Raw genomic sequence first — 16,215 nt, 5'->3', positions numbered from 1 at the left:
TTAAGATTTTTTATTTCTCTCCTCTTTCCCCGCCCCCGCCCCCCCCCAGTTGTCTGCTCTCTGTGTCCATTCGCTGTGTGTTCCTCTGTGCCCACTTGTAATCTTGTTAGTGGCACCCAGAATCTGTGTCTCGTTTTTGTTGTGTCATCTTGCTGCGTCAGTTCTCTGTGTGTGCGGCACCACTCCTGGGCAGGCTGCACTTTTTTTGCATGGGACAGCTCTCCTTGCAGGGCACACTCCTTGCATGTGGGGCTCCCCTATGCAGGGAACATCCCTGCATGACACGGCACTCCTTCCACGCATCAGCACTGCACATGGGCCAGCTCACCACATGGGTCAGGGTTTGAATCCTGGAACTCCCATGTGGTAGGTGGATGCTCTATCCATTGATCCAAATCCACTTCACCCAACAGCATATTAAACAATTATATGCCAAAATCAAGTGAGATTTATCCTTGGTATGCAAGGTTGGGTCTACATAAAATCAATTACAATAATGTGCAGTCTGAAATTATATATAAGAGAAAATTACGTTTGTGAGCTAGTATGCTCCTATGGGTATGAAACTCTTTTCCAATTGGACTACCTCAGTGAGGCGTGACACAGGTTGAGTCTCTGACTTCTTGCTGGGTCTGATAAAAAACAGACACACCTGTGATGGTTAGGCTACTGCATCAACTCAGCCAGGTAATTATGCCCAGTTCTTGGTCAAGCAAGCGCTGGACAAAGCAAGCATCTGCTTTCTTCACGTCTGTCCCAAGGGGATGCACGATGCTGGCAGAGCCCACAGTATAAACTCAGGGATCCTACCCTTTCTCATCAACTCATGGCCTTCCCTCTTTTAATTCTCTTTTTTCTCTTCTGCATCCTAAAAATGTCCATTTCATCTGGAACATCCCCTTCAACACTTTATTTTAAAAAGCTCCTCTCGGGAAACGGACTTTGGCCCAGTGGTTAGGGCGTCCGTCTACCATATGGGAGGTCCGCGGTTCAAACCCTGGGCCTCCTTGACCCGTGTGGAGCTGGCCATGCGCAGTGCTGATGCGCGCAAGGAGTGCCGTGCCACGCAAGGGTGTCCCCCGCGTGGGGGAGCCCCACGCGCAAGGAGTGTGCCCGTGAGGAAAGCCGCCCAGCGTGAAAAGAAAGAGCAGCCTGTCCAGGAATGGCGCCGCCCACACTTCCCGTGCCGCTGACGACAACAGAAGCGGACAAAGAAACAAGACGCAGCAAATAGACACCAAGAACAGACAACCAAGGGAGGGGGGGAAATTAAATAAATAAATAAATCTTTAAAAATAAATAAATAAATAAAAAAATAAATAAAAAGCTCCTCTCTGGCCCTCACTTCTCTGCTCCTCTAATGAACAAAACTCAAAAGAGCCGCCTGAACTCGCTGCCTCTCCTCTCCTGCCCCATTCTCTTATAAATCCCTTCCAGGAAGGACTTCAGCCCCTGCACTCCCTTAAAATTGTTCTCGGCAACATCTCCCACATTTTCCACATTGCCACATCCTGTGCTCACAGCTCTGCTCTCACTCGCTGTTGGCCACAGTTGAGCATTCACCTTTTTGGAAAATCCTGGCTTCTCTTGGCTCCTCTGACATCCCACTTCTCTGGAACTGGACTACCTAGGAGCAGATCTCACCTGGGCATTTCATGGACTATAATCATCACTGCATTGATTGCAGAGATGGCTGGTTTCATCTATAATCAAATGAGGAGATTGCCATCAGGAATGAGTGTAGTCTCATCCAATCATCTGAAGGCCTTAAAAGGAGAAGAGATTTCAGCATTCAGAGAGAGAAATCCCATCTCCACTTCAGACAGCCAATGTCCCTGGAGAACTCATCAGAGGCCTTCATTGGAGCCCCTCGTTTGCAGCCTCCCTACAGAATCTGAACTTGTGCACCCCCATGGTCACATGAGACAATTTTATAAAATCTCATACTATTTACAGATATTTCCTGTCAGTTCTGTTTTTCCCTAGAGAACCCTGACTAGTACAGCTTGGTACTGGAAGCGGCTCTTGAGACAGAGAATCTTAAAAATGGGATTTATGAATTGGTTCTCAGATTTTTATAATAGGCTCTCTACTCTGATTAGATTCAAGGACACTAATGACTCCGTTTTCAATAATCAAGAGGCCACTGACAGTCCATGGCATGAGTTGGCAATAGAGATACACAAAATATCAAGATTGGATATGACTACTTCCATGCTTATAAGAAGCAAGGTTCTGGGTGAGAGTGTTTTTAACACCTTAACAGAGTCCTGTGGAGTTAAAAGGTACAATGATGTTGGCTGGCTGTTTCTAAATATGCTGGATACATTTACAAAAGAAAGGAATGAGATGAAGACTTCAAATTTGCAATTTAAGTGCCTCATGAATGATGTGAAAGTTTCTATGTGTGCTCTGAAAGAAAATCTTGTTTTGTGCAGCCATAGATGAGATTTCTGAAATCCAGGCTCAGAGTCTCACTGTACAAGTAGCAGAGTTACAACTGAACCTAAATCTCAACTTTGCAGGGTATCTGCTGTTAAAAGTGATGGTATTGATTGGAAAGGAGTAGAACCCTGACTGAAGATTGGGATGAAGATATATGGGTTGATTATGATAATGGTATAGACATTGAAGCCCTAAATTCTGCTGAGACTTTGACAGATACACCTGTAATGCTCTGCCCTGAGAGCACCCAATGTAAAGCTTGCATTACCAAACCTCCAGCCTACCCGAAGGAGTCTCCCCCTCCTTCCTGCCCTGAGGCAGGTACCTCCCAACCTCATGCTTGCACTACCCAATCTCCAGTCTGCCCCAAGGAGTCTCCACCCATCCTGCCCTGAAGAAACCATCCCCCAAGGACTCTGCCCTGAGGAGTCTGCCATCCAACTCCCACCTGAAGAGATTAATCCTGTCTCACCAGATAAAACTGCAAGGAATGCCCTGAGGTAACTGGCTTGCAAAACACTTCTTTGTTGCTGTTGTTAAGATTTCTATTTATTTATTCTTTCCTCCCCCTCGTTGTTTTGGCTTGCTATGCCGCTCTGTGTCCATCTACTGTGTGCTCTGTGTCTGCTTGCCTTCTCTAACCTAGGGCTGCCCATGTGGGAAAGAGGCACCCAATCGCCTGAGCCACCTCAGTTCCCTGCTTTGTTGTGTCTCTCATTGTTTTTCCTCCTTAGTATATCATCTTGTTGGGTCAGCTCACTATCTTGCTCCTCCTTTTCTTCGGGAGGTACTGGGAACCAAACCCAGGACCTCCCATGTAGTAAGCAGGAGCTCAATTGCTTGAGCCACATCCACTTCCCACAAAACACTTCTAATTCTTCTCCTTACCCACCCCCACAATCTCTTCTCTCTTCCAGACCTATAACTAAAATCATAACAAGCCCCCAAAGGTGAAGTACAAAGTATGACTCATGAGGAAGTACATTATATTCTAAAAGAACTGCATGAGTTTTCCACTTTATATAAACAGAAATCAGAGGAATATGTATAGGAATGGATATTAAAGGTATGGGATAATAGTAGAAGGAACATAAAGTTGCATCAGGATGTATTTATTGATATGGACCCATTAAACAGAGATTCTGGATTCATGTTGTAGCTCAAGGGGTTAAAAAGGGCTCTAACTGTTTGGATGATTAAAACATGGACCAAAAGATGGCCTACAATGCCCGAAGTTGAGATGCCCAATTTACCCTGTGTGATGGTTTGATATTATTTATGAATTCCAAAAAAAGGTATTTGATTGTTTGTAAATTGGTCTGTTCCTCTGGGCATGATACTCTTTGTATTAGATTCAGCTGAGATGCCTGAAAATTTGACTAAATTATGTTAAGATTAGGGCTTTGATCCCACCATGTCGTTAGGGTGACAGAGTTTGAGTCCCTGCCCTCTTTGTGGGCTATACAGATGGACATTCATTCAAGAAGAACACAGAAGTAGATACACAGAAGAACATAGAGGAAGACAGACAGCTCCACAGACACGGCAGAGGCCCTTCGAAGAGAGATGAGCCATTCACCTGACAGTTTATAGCTGATCTTGTGAAGAGAATAGAGCAGCTGAGCCCAGAAAGAAAGAAACCCTGGGAAGAGAGACAGCATTATGCCATCCTACAGCTGAGATCAGAAGCAGCTGGACCCACGGAGCCTGAAGAGGGAAGAGGAAGGCTGAACCCTTGCAGATGTTGCCTACCATCTTGCTTCAACACGTGGGAAGAGTTTGGTAAGGAAGCAACTTGAGTTGGACTTGTTAGGGCCTTGTAACTGTAAACTTTTATGCCAGATAAATACCCTTTATAAAAGCCAACAGATATCTGGTACTTTGCATCAGCACCCCTTTTGGCTGACTAATATACCCTGACATACTATAGATGAAGAAATCCAAAAGCTTAGAGAGACTGGAATGCTAGAAAGGACTCGCCCATTTATGATCTGCCCACTCCAGTAATGTCTAAGGACACACCTTTTACCAGCACATTGAGGAATAATTTTGTGAAATTAACTCCATCTTCCCGGTAGAGCCCTGGGTTGCTCTTCTCTGTAGGTCAGATATAACCATGGGAACTGCTGTCATGGAACTAGAATCCTTAAACACTATGGGGATGATCAGATCCTGGGCTGGCAGAAGTCAAGCAGCAGGGCTTAATCACGAAAGACAAGGTGGCATGGCTATCACAATGAAGGCAGACTCAAAGCGGCAATCAAAAGAGTCTGAGTCACATAGACCTATGGCATTGGCTAATAGATCATGGATACCTAGAAGTAAAAGGAAGGACAGTCTACTAAATTCCTACTTGATCTGTGTAAGCAGAAGAGCTCTAGGTTGAGTGAATAAAACCCTAAATTGAATTACAGAAACAGAGCATTATTGCCTCTTAATCAATTCCCAGATTCGAGACAGTTTATAGACCCAGAACCCCTTGAGTGAGGGCAAGGCCAAGTCCCCTTGGGACTGATCCTGTTACACCACCAAAAATTTATCTTCCTCCCAGCTTTCCCCTAATAGACCTATGACCTTTTACCAGGGTAACTGCATTGGGGGAAAGGAAATGATCAGACATTGGGATTTTTAGACACTGGCTCAGAAATAACATTAATTCCAGGAGGACCAAAATGTCACTGAGGTTCACCAGTCAGAGTAAGGGCTTATGGAGGTTACTCCATGGAGATTTAGTTCAGGTCTATCTGACAGTGGGTCCATTGGGTCCCCAGACCCATCTGTGGTTATCTCCCCAGTTCCAGAATGTATAATTCAAATATACATACTCAGTAACTGGCAGAATCCCCACATTGGAACCCTGACTTGTGGAGAAAGAGCTATCATGGTAGGAAAGGCCAAGTGGAAGCTACTAGAACTGCCCTGACCTAGCAAAATAGTCAATCAAAAGCAATACCAGATTTCTGAAGGGACAGCAGAGATCTGTGCCACCACTAAGGATGTGAAGGATGCCAGGGTAGTGATTCCCAATATATCCCCATTCAACTCTCCTATATGGCCTGTATAGAAAACAGATGGATCCTGGAGGATGACAGATTATCATAAACTTAATCAGTTGGTGACTCCAATTGCAGCTGCTGTCCCAGATGTGGTATCATTGCTTGAGCAAATCAGCACATCAGCTGGTACCTGATATGCAGATCTATCATTCTGGCAAATGCTTTGGTCTCAATTGCCATTAGTAAGAACCACCAGAAACAGTTTGCTTTCAGATGGCAAGGCCAGCAACATACTTTCACTGCCCTGCCTCAGGGGTAGATCACCTCTCCAGCACTATGTCATAATATTGTCTGCAGGGACCTTGATTATCTCTCCCTCCCACAAGACATCATACTGGTCCATTATATTAATGATATCATGCTGCTTGGACCTAGTGAGCAAGAAGCAGCAATTACTCTAGACTTATTGGTAAGGCATTTGCATGAGAGAGGATGGGAGATACATCCAACAAAAATACAAGGACCTTCCACCTCAGTGAAATTTCTAGGTGTCCAGTGGGTGTGGGGGTATGTCAAGATATTCCTTCTATGGGAAGCCGATTTGGCCCAACAGATAGGGCGTCTGCCTACCACATGGGGGGTCCAAGGTTCAAACCCAGGGCCTCCTGACCCGTGTGTGATGAGCTGGCCCATGCACGGTGCTGATGCGTGCAAGGTGTGCCCTGCCACGCAGGGGTGTCTGCCGCATAGGGGAGCCCCACGCGCAAGGAGTGCACCCTGTAAGGAGAGCTGCCCAGCACGAAAAAGTGCAGCCTGCCCAGGAATGGTGCTGCGCACACGGAGAGCTGACACAGCAAGATGACGCAACAAGAACGAGACACAGATTCCGGGTGCCACTGACAAGATTACAAGTGGACACAAAAGATTACACAGAGAACACACAACTGGGGTGGGGAAGGGGAGAGAAATAAATAAAAAATAAATCTTAAAAAAGATATTCTTTTTAAAGTGAAGGATAAGCTGTTGCTTCTGGTGCCGCCTATGGCCAAAAAAGAGGCACAGTGCTTAGATGGTCTCTTCAGATTTTGGAGACAAAATATTCCTCATTCGAGTGTGCTCCTTGGGACCATTTACCAAGTTACCAGAAAAGCTGCTGGTTTTGAGTGAGAACTGGAACAAGAGGAGGTTCTGTGAAGCAACAGGTCCAGGCTGCTGGGCAAGCTGCACGGCCACTTGTGCCATATGATCCAGCAGATCCAAATGGTGCTTAAAGTGTCAGAGGCAAATAGAGATGCCATCTGGAGCCCCTGGGAGGCCCCTGAAGGAGAATCACAATGCAGACTCTTAGGATTTTGGAGCAATCCCTATCATCCTTTGAAGATAAATACTCTCCTTTTGATAAACAGCTCTTGGCCTGCTACTGGGCCTTAGTATAAACTGAAGGGGCTGCACAATGGGACGTTAAGGCTTAACATATACAGGGTTCCTATTTGGAATGATGGACATGTTTTGGTAATGGAAAGTGGTGATGGTAGCACAAATGCAATTAACAACTCTGAAATATGTATCCAAATATGATTAAAAGGGAAAATGTTAGACTGTATGTGATAACAGAAAAACATTTTTTTAAAAATCCATGGAACTACACTATACAGACTGTGAAACCTGAGTTAAACCATGGTCTTCAATTAATAGTACAAGTATAAAAGTGCGCTATCATCAATGGCAACAAACATTCCACACCAATGCAAAGTGTTGGTAGTTGGTGGTATATGGGAATCCTGTATTTTATGCATGATTGTTCTGTAAACCCACAACTACTCTAAAAAAGGAGAAAAAAAAAAAAGGGAAAAAACTTCAAAGTCCACTATTCCAAACCCAAATAAATTCTGTCTTTTAAACAGAGAATCGGAATTTTTATAAACATATGGTCAATATCTATTGTATATTTATTACATGATCACATACAGTATGTAAAGAAGTTTTTTTGGTGTTGCTATCTTTGACCTTATGAAAATTCAGTCACATTGGATTGCCTAATATCTATTTTTAACCCTAAAACTACTCTCCCTATTACACATTAGGAAATTTAATATAGCTAAAGTGCTGATCAGGATTAGCTACAACAGATTTTCTGAGTGTTTTATGTTTTGTTTTTAAAGTTTGAAGTAATTTAAAATAATATTTAAAAAGTAAATTTATGCTCAAATAAAAAAGAAATAAATTGGTTAATAATGAAGAGATGAGTGCATGTGTGTAAATGTTGAGCATCGAACTAAGAATTCCAGCACTGGCTCTGCTATTAGGCTAGGGTTAGAAGCCTAGCTATAATCATTAATAGCTGTTTGAAGTTAGATAAATTAATCTATATTGTTAAGCCTCAGTTTTTTCTGTAAAATGGAAATGAAAGTAATACCTGTATCTAGAGTTATTGTATACATAATAAGTTACTGTGTTTGGCATAGATTAAATGTTCCCTGAATAAGTGTTGGCTTCCGTTCCCTTCTCTGGTCTTTGTTCACTCATCAAAAACGTAAGAGTGTCAGGCTAGATGATGTCCAAGTCCCTTCTAGGATAAGTGTCACCAGCAGCCAGGTTCTCCTGCCAGACTCAGACCACAAGACTGAGTATGATCTCACTGATTTGAAATTATTAGAATAAGCATCTGCCTTTGCTATAGGAAGGGCTAGAAAGAGGAGCCCTGAGGCACAGAGAGAAACCTCCTAGGAGAATAAAAAAGGAGTCTTCAGGAATTGTGACTTGGAGGGCTGGGGTCCTAGAGGACTACTTCCTCAACTACGCAGGACCAATTCATCTTTTTTTTTTTTTTTTACCAATACATTTGTTTGAACTAACTGATTATTTTGGGGGGTTATTTGTTTAATGTCTGCCCTCCCAAGAGGTTAAACTCTCAATATTAGGAAAACTACTTTGTTCACTCCATGGTTACACTGCCTGGTACAGTCAGCAGACCCTCAATAAATATTCTTGAAAATTTCTTATAGTAGATGCATTTAAGAAAATAGACATGATAAATTTTATTTACATACAAATCAACAATTTTAAATGCCCTAGTGAAAACACAGTAAGAGTTCCTTAAGAGAGCTCTGAGCATTTAGAGTTTGATTCTAAATGAGGAGTAGAATCAATCAATCTTCCTATGCAACTTGGACTTTATCAGACTAGGATGTGAATTTTGGAACTGAACCACTCCCGTTGCCTTAATAGAGGACTTTTCTTTGAGCAACAAGCAAAACCCATTCTTACCCTTCCATCTATGATTTGGCCCAAAGGTTAGTCTAGGAGAGGCTTTCTGACAAGACACATAAGCAGATGATGATGACAGGAGCCATCTTAATTGAAGATTAAGTCCCTCAGGACTTATCACTGTCCCCTCCAAAGTACTGTATTTCCAAAGTCACTAGGGAAAATTAACTAACTAAAATAAACCCAAGTCACTGGGAATTATCAATTCCTGGTAAATGAATGGTCAGCAATCAGTGAAATCCTACGTAATCTAACAGGTTTAACATTCAAACAAATTTGCTTCTTGAAGAAGTCTGAACACCTCAAGATTCACTCGCTAATTCATTCATTCACTTATTCATTCAACAAATATCCTCAACCCTAGAAACTCCTCAGTGATTCTGGATGGTGAAAACAAAGCTTACACAGAGCAGCAATTGACCACACAAGAGCTAGACTAAAGGAATGTCAAACCACATCCTGGAGTGGAATACCATTCTGCCCAACTGCAGTATCACTTTCTCTGCTAAACTTTCTAAACCTCATTTTCAAGAAGAATGTCTTTTCCATATTCCTATGTTAATACCCTTAGTGTAGCGCTTACAGCATTATGGTAGAGTTAACTGCTCCCCCTCATCAGACTGTGAGGTCTGTGAAAGAAGCAACTGGTGCTATCCAATCATCTTTATGTCTCTGGTACCTTGCACAGGTACCTTGTCTGTGCCTCAGGGCTCCTCTTTCTAGCCTCTCCTATAGCAAAGGCAGATGCTTATTCTAATAACTTCAAATCAGTGAGATCATAGTATAGGGACAGGGCAATGTTCATTATCACTGGAGCAATTCTATGTATTCCACTGAAGCTAATGGATTTCTTGGTATTACCAAACCTGCACTGTCCAATATGGTAGCCACTAATCATATGTGGCAATTAAGCACTTGAGATGTGGCTAGCGAGGGTCAATTGAGATGTGTTAAAAGTGTAAAATACACACCAAGTTTCAAAGACTTAGTATTCAAAAAAAAAAAAAAGGAATGTAAAATATCAGGTTAATTTTTATATTGATTACTTATTGAAATGATAATACTTTGGAAATTGGGTTAAAGAAACTACATTGCTAAAATTAATTTCACCTGTTTCTTATTACTTTTTAAATTATGACCACTATAAATTTAAAATTACATATGTGGTTCACATTATATTTCTATTGAACAGTGTTGGACTAGGCCAAAGATTATATGCTAATCACATCCAATCTCTTACACCTGTTTTTCTAAGTTTTCCTGGCAGGAAAAGGAATTTGATAATATTGTCTAAATAGAGTCAAAGCTCTCATTAAGCCAGTATTCAAACATCCAGGAATACAAGACACATTTTTTGGTACAATTCTATCAGTTAATATGTCTAACACTTTAGTAGGTTTGCTGTTTTAAAGAAAATAATAACAATTTCAACTCTTGTTGGTCAAAGTCTTACCAAGGACATGTAACACCCATGCAGCCAACACTTAAATAGCTCTTCAATTTCTGGCTCCAAGGGCCTCTCTTTTATCCTTCTCTCCTCCCTCAGCCTCTGGCATCCTAAGCGGTCTCCCCTCCCCTCCCCTTCTCCCCTCTCCCTACTGACCTCAGAAGAGAGCTGGCTCAAATAACACACTTGTCAAAACACCTAGGTAAGCACAGCAGTGGGAGACACTATATAAATAGATACATGGAAACACAGTGCTCCATTTATAAATTTCCTTCACCTCCCAAAAGGTTTGCTTCCTAATGATTAGTTAAATGTGAATGCCACTAGTAATTTTCATTCTATCAGCTTAGACAACCTACTTAACATAGGCACCGGCAAAGTCACAACTGAAGGTAATTTTTAAATTTTGGTCCTGCTGTGGCAAAAGTCCTCTGTGATTAACCAAATAAATTAAAAGTGAACATTAGAGAATGATCCAAAACAAAAATACTGGAAAGTTTGTAAGTAAACTATGGTAGAGGCTAAAAGAGTTAGGCTTCATTGGTCTATAGTCAGAAAATACAAAAGCCAGAAGTGTATATTTACATCTCCCTCTCCATACAGAAGGTCATGAGTTTGAAACACTTAACACAGTGTTTGCCACATGGTAGGTGTTTAATAAATACTGGTTAAATGAAAATATTGATGCTATTTAAAGGAAAACTACAATTACCACGTTTTTCTTGTTTTGTTTTGTTTTTATATCTGGGAAGGTATGGTAGACAGGTCATGGCTTCCTACTTCACTCAGTAAAATTCAAACTGCTTGCCATGATTTACAAAGCCCTACATGATCTGCAACCCAACCACATCTTGGACTCACCTCTGACCACTCTCCCTTCTGCTCATTCTCCTCTAGTAACCTGGCCTCTATGTTCCTCAAAATAAGCCACATACATTCCTGCCTCAGTGCCCTTGTACTTGTTCTTGTCTTTGCCTAGAACATTCTCCACCCTTATTTCCTTCAATCTTTGCTCAAATGGCACCTCATCAAAGAAGCTGTCCTCCTTACCTTATTCAAAACAGCATATTCCTTATCATGCTATATTTATTCTCATCTCACTTATTGCCACCAGACATATTACATATCTGTTTGATGTGTTTGTCTACTTACACTGAAAAGTACATTCCAGAAGGACAGGCACTTTGATTTGTTCACTGCTGTATTCCTTGTGTCTAGAACAGCATCTGGTATATAGTAGAAGGTCAAGAAATATTTGTTGAAATGAATAAATTAATAGTCATTAGACTGGAAGTCCAGACACCCAAGGTTGAGCCCTAATTCTACCACTAAAAAGTTGTGTGACCTTGAACAAAGGTCCCCTGACACTTAGTTTCTGAATCTATAAAAGGATGGGTTGGGAATAAATGTTTCTAAAGCCTTTCTTTCCCAGCTCTAAAATCCTGTGAGGTTTATAGATCTGCCATTTACAAACAATCTTGTATGAAGTTTTAGCAATATAAAAACCCTTTTTTAATATCCACAAACTACAGGCCCTCCATGGCATTTCATTATTATTCCAGACCTGCTTCCAGGGGCTCCTGATAAAGCCTTCCCCCAACACTTTCAGGCAGAATGCATCCCAGGACTTTCTTCTTACTTTGAAGTGCTTCATACAGACCTTTCAGTCCTCAAATATTTTATAACAGTTAATAACATAATTGTGTTTTTCTGTTTCTCCACCTAGACTCTGAACACCTTGAGGACAGTAATAGACTCTTAGTAATCGTCATATTTCCAGCACCTTGCATGGTCCATGGCAATTAGTAGGCACTCCACGAATGTTCAGTGAATGAATGAATACTGATAAGCCAAAGTAGAATAGGATCATTACTCATATTGAAAACTGAGACTATTATCACTTTACCTCATTCATTGCTGAATGGTGGACACAAGGTAGAGCTTTGTTGACAGTAATGATTCAAATTGAAGTTATACAAGAAACTAACACTTATTAAGAACCTAATAGGGCTCAGCACTCCTATATGTGTTCACATAGTTTATTTAATCCTTATTACAATCTTATGGATTAGAAACAATTGCTACCATTTTCAGATGGGAAAATCAGAGCTAAGAGAGAATAGGGAATTTGCCCTTGATAGAACAGCTAGTAGGATTTGCTCACAGGTCTCTTAATACCATATATCATATTCAGACCACTTAACAAAAAAATCAGGAGGAGTATTCTGATCCTGTATAAGCATTGGTGCACTAGAAAAGCACTTTCACTTTTAAAGGGCATTCTTCTGATCCACTATAAGCACTGGTGTACTACAAAAGCACTTTTTTCCCTCAAAGAATGTATTTGTGAAAATGGGGGAAAAGAATAGAGTTTGCTGAGAAATGGGAGAGAAAGACAAATATACACCAAGATTTGGTGCAGGCGCCTCCAGGCAGAGAGAACCCACTTTTACTTTTAAAGGGTATTTTTCCAAGATTCAGAAAGGTAACTACAGAAAATTCTTCTTATTATATCTGAAATAGTAAAGAAAAGATTTATAAGTATATTAAACATTTTATTTTTTGAATTTTTAAAAAGTTTATTTTTTCTGATAAAATGCAATACATGCTCATTATAGAAAAACTGAAAATACAAATAAATATAAAGAAAAATTTTAATCAACCATTCCATCACTCAGAGACAACCACTATTAACATTTTGCTATATTTTCTTTTGACCTTGACCTTTTTCCAATACATATTTAATTTTACGGTTGAGATTATTCTAAATTATACAGTTAATGTTTTCAAATTCAATATAAGCATTTTCCATATCATTAGAAATCTTCATAAGTAGAATTTTAATAATGGTTTAAAATATTCCATCAACCTGATGCAATAATTCAATCATTCCATTATTACCTAGGCTGTTTGATTTTTTTTTTTCACTGTTACATGTCACTCAATATTTTTTAAAAATCAGTTTGTGATTGAGCTGAGAATAGTTCTGACCTCTGAAAAAAAATGTAGAGACAACCTTTCCACTCAAGGAGGAAAACTTATACTATTGCTCAAAGAAATCAGGACTTTCCTTTTCCTCTCAAAGTAGAAGGTAGATAGAATCATTCATGTTTCAGCCCATAGCATTATAAGTAATGAATCTGTTGAGAGCTTTTAAAAAGAAAGGGAGATGGTGAAAGTCTAGTGGTTTGGAGTATATAGGCTCACATCATGGTTCTTAGATTTACTTGCCTTATACCCTCAGTAAATTATATGAAGCCACTAAGTCTCAGTTTCCTCATCTGTAACAGAACAATCACCTCACAGTGTTGCTGGAAAGGTTTAAAATGAAAATGCTTATGTAAACACTTAGCACTGTGCCCAGCTAAGTAAAACTTTGTCATTGTAAAGCTCAGAGGGAAGAGGTGAAAAAAAGGTGATACATCATTCTCACCCCCCATTCATTAGAGAATATTCCAAGTTATCACCTCTAGTCTAGAAGAAAGAAGAATTGCAAGCCATATCTGTAAACTCATGCACAACAAAACGGCTGGTTCTTGACAACACTCTGAGGTAGGAGCAGTTTGGGGGCCCCAGTTCCCCTAGGAGTTCCTTACCATGGCTCCCTACTCTAGTTTCTGCTGCTATCTCCTTTCCATTGCCTCACTGTGGGCCAAATCTTAGACACCTCTTTTCTTTCTTTCTGCTACTGCCTTCCTGATACAATCCCTCCAGAAACCCAAATTTCCAATATGCTCCTATTTACTAAATTTCCATTTACACCAGTCTGTTCTCCTAATCCTGTTCAGAAGCTTTATTTAACTCTTTTACCCATACCATCAAATCCAGAATTTAAAATGTGATGGTTTTCAAGGACCCCATCACCATCCACCTCTTACCTTACTGGTTCTCTCCACTCTAGTCATTCTGAACTCTTGCCCTGGTGTTTGCCTTATCGCCTGTGGTTAAAGCAAGCTGAAATTTATTGCAGAAAAATCAGATCTTTACCTGAAGGACTTGACCTCTGTCAAAGGGCAAAGTAACCCTAAAGTGGATCTTTGAATTATTTTCTACTGTCTACATTTTAGTGAAAATGAGTTTTCAGATATTCTTGGGAGTACATTTTGATTGAGCAAGGGTATGAAGATTCTTGAACACCATTAAGGGGGAAAGGTTACAAAGGCTGGGCTTGAGAAAAAGTAGAGCGATAAGACAAAAAAAGAAAAGAAAAATAGATACAGAATATCACATAGCAAAAACAGCAGGGTGGGGGGAGGGGGGAAAATTTTAAAAAAATAAAAAGGCTGGGCTTGACCGACTTCCCCTTATCAATACTGCCTAACAGTAACAGTTCCCCTACACCCAGTTCCATTTCCCACAGGTGCCTTCTCTGCTTTTCCTTTAAGCATTCCCTGCCCATACACTAAGGCCCAACTCATGTCTACTATTTCAAGACAGTTGCTAGCTCTACACACTCTTCTGACCTTACACAGTACCCAGTTTGGTCTGCCTCCTAATTTTTTTAGCACATAGTTGCATACTCTCTATGTTGCCCCCTAACATTCCATAAAGTCTTTGAGAGCAGGAATTGTGTCCCACTTAGCAGTGACTTCGTAAATATACAACCAACATTCAAGACTTCTGATTGACCAGTTCCTTCTAATCAGTGCCATTCTATGAGCTACTTCAACTTCAGCTCTACTGGCTTTTGTTGCACAGCAGTTTTAACTTTGGATAAAGTGGGCCTTCTGAAGCAATGGAGCACATTCGTCATCTACAAAATCTTTTCACTGCCAGTTTTAATAGATTTAGGAAGTGACACTACTGACTAACAGACACGCTCAGGGGGAAAAAAAAACATTTTCAACGAAAACAAATGAAGGTAGAAACAAACTTTAATAGAGAGAGGATTCCTACTATTTTTATTTTAGAACTTCATTGAAGGAAGGATGAAAGAGAGGGAGGGCGACCCATCCTTTTATATAGTGTTACATAATCATATTTGTATTCACTGAAACTTTGAAATTTGGGACCATAAAAAAAGAAGCAGGATTTAAGAACTGGGGTCACTGAAACCCATGTTTCTTTTCTCTAAAGAATGTATGGGCCTTTGTACCAAAATAAAGTCCCCTTATAGCAAACTGGCCCAGTATTAGGCACCCAGGAGGCACCCACCCCCCACCCCCGCGGCCTTCTCAGGCTCAGGTTTTCAAGATTGTTCCTATGGCTTGGGCCAAATGAAAGCACTCCAGCACTTTTCTGCAGTCAGGCAGGACCCTAAGTAAATCCCCAGTAATAAACAAGAGCACAAAGTCACAAGGAGCTGGGGGGAGGGGGGATTGTGAACTTTGCTGCAGGTGGGCCTGTCACTCCAGCTGACAGCAAGCGCCTTCACCTTCAAGCTCTTTAAAAAGGCAGCACACCCCAGAGAGAAAGTGCTTAGCTCCAGGAAAATGAACCTCAGGAGGAAAAAAAAATAAAGAAAGTGCAGATAGATTTCCTCCGGAAGCGGGGGCAGGCACTTTAGGCCTCCAGCCTTGCGCTCTCGAGCTGCGGGGCTGAGGGGAGGGACACACACTACCTGGCATCTAGATCCTCCTCGGTCTCCGCTGCCGACTCCGACTCCTCCTCTCCCTCAGACTCCTCGGTCTCCAGCTCCCGGGTCGCCTCCTCGTCCCCCTCGGAGCTCTCCGCGGCGTGGTTGCTGTTGCTGCTTGCCATCGCGCCTCTCCCGGGCCGGAGCTGGAGCCGGAGCCGCCCGCGCCGCGCCTGGTGTTCTCCCTCTGACTGCGCCTCTGGCCCCTGCCCTACCCTGCCCGGGCGGGGACGGCTCGGGTTCCCAGCCCGCGGGACCCGCGAACGCGAACGCGGCTACTTTAAATAGAAGGTGTCAAAAAGTTTCGCCACCTCGTTTCTGGGGCCAGTGCTCAGCTTCTCCTCCCTGTGCGTCTGTCGACTTCCCAGGATCACCCCGCCCCAACCCCAGTTTAGGCAGATCCCTGGCTGTCCTTTTGGGCAACGGGAGATCTCTACTCTAAGGGCCTGGGCTTCGGGTGCATTAGGTGGCTCAGAGGGGAAAAG

The 16,215-nt window shown here is 41.7% G+C and overlaps 1 protein-coding gene across 1 annotated transcript in view; it reads right to left on the bottom strand.

Moving 5' to 3' along the window:
• CMYA5 (cardiomyopathy associated 5) overlaps nt 1-15,985 on the bottom strand; it is a 112,451-nt gene extending 96,466 nt beyond the window's left edge. The window contains exon 1 of the mRNA XM_058275391.2: nt 15,716-15,985. Within this exon, the coding sequence (XP_058131374.1) occupies nt 15,716-15,855 (140 nt within the window). The 5' untranslated portion in view covers nt 15,856-15,985. The remainder of the gene's footprint in view (nt 1-15,715) is intronic.
• Nucleotides 15,986-16,215: the final 230 nt, after the last annotated feature.

This window comes from Dasypus novemcinctus, chromosome 2 (assembly GCF_030445035.2).
Source record: "Dasypus novemcinctus isolate mDasNov1 chromosome 2, mDasNov1.1.hap2, whole genome shotgun sequence".
NCBI lineage: Eukaryota > Metazoa > Chordata > Mammalia > Cingulata > Dasypodidae > Dasypus > Dasypus novemcinctus.
Note: the sequence above shows the minus strand (reverse complement) of the source record. Positions and strands in the feature narration are given on the sequence as shown.